At 40.8% G+C, this 6000-nt stretch overlaps 1 protein-coding gene across 1 annotated transcript in view; it reads left to right on the top strand.

The window, feature by feature from the left end:
- The first annotated feature begins 201 nt into the window (after positions 1 to 201).
- Positions 202 to 6000, top strand: part of LOC120629216 (suppressor of cytokine signaling 2-like) — a 59808-nt gene continuing 54009 nt past the window's right edge. The window contains exon 1 of the mRNA XM_039898083.1: positions 202 to 550. Within this exon, the coding sequence (XP_039754017.1) occupies positions 532 to 550 (19 nt within the window). The 5' untranslated portion in view covers positions 202 to 531. The remainder of the gene's footprint in view (positions 551 to 6000) is intronic.

Genomic DNA, 6000 nt, shown 5'->3' with positions numbered 1-6000 from the left:
TCTTGCATGATCGACTTGCACGGCGCGAGTTGCACGATAGTTGGCCGCATTGATAGCTAGGGTTGTCAACTATGTGGGAAACAACGCAAAATATATTTATTAGTCAGTTGCCAACCCTAATCCAATACCGCCAACGCTACCGGTGCTACAGAGCTGAGCGTCCAGCGACACAGCGGAGCGAGCCAGTCGACTATCGTGCATGACAGAGGGATTACGCCCCGGCGGCTCACAACGCCAAACTTTCTCCTCCGCGACACGTACGTTCAACTGTGATACGCGATCCGGACCGGGCGTCAGTGAAATTGAATGTGCGCTTTCTTGGAAGAGGTTTTCTGCCACGGTCGCCGGCGACGTCGATTTCTGCAAATTAATTTCTTCGCTTCCACGAAAACCGGCCGTAAAGAGTTTACGGAGAAACGGCAATAAAGTGGCTTTGAGGAAATATTATCGCCAATTATAAGTGTACTGTGTTTCCGTGTTCTGGTGTGTGTGCCGGCGTTTACATTGGATCCCGACCCGGGCGCACCTTCAATGGTGGTTAAACTGCCAGGTGAGAACCTCATTTAAGTATACCAGTGCCGGATTAACCACATAGCGAAAGTAGCAATTGCTACGGGCCCCGCGCGAAAGGGGCCCCGTATATTTAATACCGCTCATCTCTCCCTGACAGACAGACAGACACGTAACACAGACATCGCCTATAGTAATTTTACTAAACTATTAATTACCCACTAAATTGTAACCTATAAATAGCAAATACGTATTATATTTAAGATATATTGAGTATTGAATAGTATTTTTACCACTTTAGACTTAAGAACCCATAGCAGATCAAGGACCCTTTTAAAGAATTCGCTACGGGCCCGCGCTTGCTTAATCAGGCACTGATAATCACTGGGTCTTCTCGCTTGTAGCCTACTTCCCCAGTAAAGTTAACAATGCGAAAGAAGATGTGTGAATGGGTCAACTAGTAAACTCACTTTCGCATTTATTATTCTTAATAGATTTCATAAGACTCCTACACTACAAATATTAAAAGAAAAATTTACACAAAATTTCATCAAAAATTTGTACAACTTTTATAACAGTAGCCACGACCACTACAAGTTAGCCTGTAACCGAAGTCAGGGAGTTTTAAGGATTGTCTGACTGGTAAGTGAAGATGCAGTATAAGATGGTAACGAGCTGATCTGTTAGGGATATGGCAGTTATACTAAACCGTACCCCCTAAAACTGCCCCTGCAGGGAATTGCACCCGGGAACTACAACTTTAAACAACTGTGACAGAGAGGAGGAACCGTAAGCAATAACTGCTTGCGGTTCCTTGATACAAGATTTGTTTGCTCGCAATCGAGGAGTCGTTTTCGAGTATTAAAAATTGTACCGTTAAAGCAAAAGCGACTTAATGTCACTCGACTTGAGACGCAAATCCAGTATTTCTGATTTTTGTTTAACAAACATCTTGTCAAAAGACCAAGCTAAATAATTGTTGGTAAATTTGAGCTTTAAAATCTTGTAAATACGAACCATTTTCCAATGATCAAGTAATTTCGTGCTCGAAAACGATAGTTATTAATAACATCTTAATTTACGAATAGCATCGTGTCAGATGAAAGTCATCGTAGTCTAAATGGTATCGTTAACTCAACAGGCGGCGCCAAACCATATCGCTAAGGTCTTGGGGTCATCAGCATGCATCGTTATATAGTCTCTTATTTATTTTTATTTAGAACTAGCGTACCCAGCCCGCTTCGCCGGGCTACGTTTTGCTTTATTTTATTAAAACAATAAACTTACATCATTAAATTTTTAATTTAAGTCACATAATATATTAAATCATTTATTTCTCTGTGTTCATTCTCTTCTCTTCACCCGCTCGAGACTCTTCTCGAGCGGGTGAAGAGAAGAGTCATCATTATCTACACCCATGTTCACCCATAAATAGAATATCATCATAGTAAATAATATCTGTATTTTACAGTTTGACAGTTCAAAAATAGGAGTGCTCTGATCGCCACCAAACTTTATAGGATTACTCGCCAGGTCAATCCGGAGATTCCCTGAAAGTTTCATTGAAATCGGTCCAGCCGTTTCGGAGCCTATACGGAACATACCCACACAGTTTCTCTTTTATATATATATATTTTTCTCTTTTACTTATATATATATATATATATATAGAAGATACCTACTTTGCAGCACTGTGCAATATCAAACGAAACATAAAAATTACAAAAAACGATACTATATATATAACGAACAATGCGTGTTGCCAGTGTTGACTTATGGCTCTAAAACGTGGTCTACTACTAACTATGGGAATCATAAGAAGGCTCAAGGTCACTCAGCGGGCGATGGAGAAAGCTAGTTTTGGAGTCTCTACGTGATCAAATCAGGAATGACAAGTTAAGCGGAAGAATCAGTGTTACTGAAAACCAAAGCCAAATTGGCAATGAGTAGAGAACATGTTCTTAGTACCGATGAACGTTGGGGTTCAAAGGTGCTTGAATGGCAACCCCGCACCATTAAACGCAGCGTTTACCGACGTCTGTGACAGTTGGATTTGACGTGACATCAGGCGAATCGCAGTTAGTAGAGCCTGGACCCGAGCGGTACAAGACCGTGGATTCGAAACTCCCTACAAAAGACCTATGACCAGTGGGGAGGTCCATTGGTTGACATGACGAAGATGATACGGTGATATGTGTGCAAAGAAGTAAGAAAAAAAAAACATGCGCGGCACTACTTAGTAGGTAATTAGATTTATGCTCGTTTTCACTAAAATTAATGACTAATGATTTAAGCGTTGTCTATATAAAAAAACGTTTCACTAACTCCTAGGCAATAACTATAGGTGAAAAGCTGTTGAATGCTTAGGAATCTCCTTAAAATACACTTTACTTATTTAGGCATTGCCTTCTTCATAGAACAGTGAAAATGGGCAAAATAAGTGTTCATCTTCAAGGATTCATGTTTCAATTCGTCAATAACGCTTCTTTACAAACCAAAAATAATTCAAAACAACAATATAGGTACTTAGCTCATGGAAAGCTTTCGGGGTCGATGACGCGAGTTCCATGATTTTCGTTCACCGACCCAGCCAGCCTATTACATAAGAAAATACAAACAGCAATTGATTACAACACAAGAAACAAATGTCGGATTGCCCTGCAGTCGATGGCGATTTGTGAAATACTGCGTTATTGAATAGAAGGAGGCGTTTCTTCGTGATACTTTTTGTGTATCTAAGTGTCGCACGTATCGACGTGCCGCTAAGCGATTTAGTGTTCCGTTGCGATGTCGCGTAGAAACTAATTAGGGGTATAACTACCAAGCTCCCTAACAGGTTAGCCCGCTAACATCTTAGACAGCACCATCACTTACTAGCAGGTGAGATTGCAGTCAAGGGATAAGTGTGTTGAGGATAGGAAGCATTGTAAGCAGCTTCGAAGGGTGGGAACTAGCCACGGCCAAAGCCTCTCACCAGACCAAAGCTGAGAAAATTCTGAAACTTTAATATTCTATATTGCCCCTGCCGGGAGGCGAACCTGGGACCTCCTATTCAAAATCCCAGCTGTCAAAACTAACCGATCGTCCGGTGAGTGACTTAAAGCTTCCATATCATGTCCAGATTCTTACCATACAATGGACCTAAGAATAATAGCTAAACGGAAAAGCCAAAATTTTTCTGTCTGCCATTGTTATTTCAACGAGTTTCGCTTTCTGTCTGCACCAAATAAAGACAACGTGTTGTTTAGAATTCACGTCGACTCGTTTGGACGTGGCAAAAAATCTCTAAAGAGGATTTCAATGGAACCTGGTTCCTACCCAGCCTGAATTAATATCGAAAAGTTACGTGTGCGAAATTAAACAAGGACCGAACGGATAAGGCGGGAAATTGCGTAATTAAATACCTATAAAAACCAGCTTTTTTTTCGGATTGTGTGTAACTGTTTAACCCTAATGATTTTAACAGCGTAACGCGGGCTTGTTAGCGTGCCTCGGAATGGGGCTCAGCCAAAAAGAGTTTGAACCCGAAGGCTCGAGGAAGCGAAGGGATATTCGGCCTGGGGGCGGCTCATGTAAGGCCGAACCTCGGCTTAGGCGACAATTGGAGTGAAAGGATTACGGATGGTAATTCATTTGCAAGCTCCCGAGGCCGTGGTGTGAGCCCACGTCCGGATGACGTCAGAAGTCGGGGACCTGAATGGAAACCAGCGATGCAGCACTTTACCGAAAGAAATTTATCACTGTGTTTATATAAAAAAAGGTTGTATGTATTTCCTTTGTAGTTCCTTTTTAATCTGGTGATGAAGTACTTCAAAACAAAACATACTCGTAGGTTAGAGGTACGAGTTAAATATAAATAACATACCCCTAACAGCACAGCTAGCATGGGCAGCAAACATTTTATTTTTTCCGAAAGCTTCAACTTTCCGACAATTGGCGCACGAGTGGAAATAACATCCAAATATTTTACGAGTGATAATAAACGCGGGTTGATTTCTCATATGCCCTGTTGCCGTGTTGTTGCCAGTAGACACTCAATTTCCTCCCTTGTCATGGGAGATATTCGGGGGATATAATGTGGCAAACATTATATCCGGCGTATGCTATCCGTACTGCAGGGCTAACACAGGCAGGAGACAAAAAATATATCACCGGACTATACCCCCTGCCAAAGGATATAATTAACGTGTCCACCTGTTAAAGCACGGGAACATGGAATAGGAGAAGTTAACCCCCGTTTATTATTACACATCTATTATTTGGAAATTATTTCCATTATTGCGCTAGTGCTCTGAGAGTTACTAAAGCTGTGGGAGAAAACAAATTTTCGTCCTTCCCCCGGGGATATTCAAAAATCAAAATTCATTCATTTCAAGTAGGCCTAATACAAGCACTTTTGAAACGTCAAGTCTGTCCGTGTGCAGTGACTCTACCAGCGGTTCGGAAGGCAGATTCTACCGTGAAGAAGCTGGCAAGAAACTCAGCAGTTGCTCCTTTCCAAAATCAAAAATTTACATTTTAACATTCATTTTTCTATCTTGTGAGAGATGAAAACGCAGCCGGAAGCTTCCAAGCAACCTTGTCATTAAGAAATTGTCAATATAAATGTCTACTGCTCATGCTATCCGTGCAGGGAGCCTTAAACACCGAGGATTTCGTATGACCAATACTGAACTAGTCTTATATGAGATGTAGGTCGTTTTATTTGCTTCGTATTGCCAAGGTATTTATGCAATAACTGCATAAACAACGAAAGGATGCATTTGCGTCGTATCACGCAATAATATTTCTTCCAATCTCGTTAACATGGTAATCTGAGGAATTTTAATGAGATTATATACCTAACTACCCACTTACATTGTAGGTAACCATTACAAATGAGTTTATAATGCGAATTGCTTTACGGTTCAATAGTAGCGGCAGTTGTTATTAAACATGTTTTTGTATTAAAAAAAATATTCACAGGAAAATGTTCAGTCAAAGCATTAGGTTTATTACTAACAATCATTACTTATTAATTATACTTATATGAAGCGGTGATAGCCCAGTGGCTAGCACTTCGATTTCACTTTCGTGAAATCGTGTTCGAATCCCAACGCGCACTTAAAACGCACATTACTTAGAAACGTTAGAGGTGCGTACCTCTAATTTTTCCAAATAATATGCGTTCTAAGCAATTAAAATATCTCTTACTTTAAAGGTGCAGGAAAACATCGCGAGGAAACCTGCATGAGAGCTCTCCATACTGTTCTCAAAGGCGTGTGAGGTCCACCAATCCGTACTGGGCCAGCGTGGTGGATTACGGCCTTACGGTAATGGGTTGCTATGATGATGAACGTTAATATATAAGTTAATTGTCTTCTTTGTATAAAGAAATTTATGTGGGCCGTTTCTTAAATATAGTTCAACGGGTACATACTACGATAATATTTTTGGATTTGTCGATATTTCGAACCAGTTGCATGGATCGTGATCACGACGGGACTGCGT

This window comes from Pararge aegeria, chromosome 14, assembly GCF_905163445.1.
Source record: "Pararge aegeria chromosome 14, ilParAegt1.1, whole genome shotgun sequence".
NCBI lineage: Eukaryota > Metazoa > Arthropoda > Insecta > Lepidoptera > Nymphalidae > Pararge > Pararge aegeria.
Note: the sequence above shows the minus strand (reverse complement) of the source record. Positions and strands in the feature narration are given on the sequence as shown.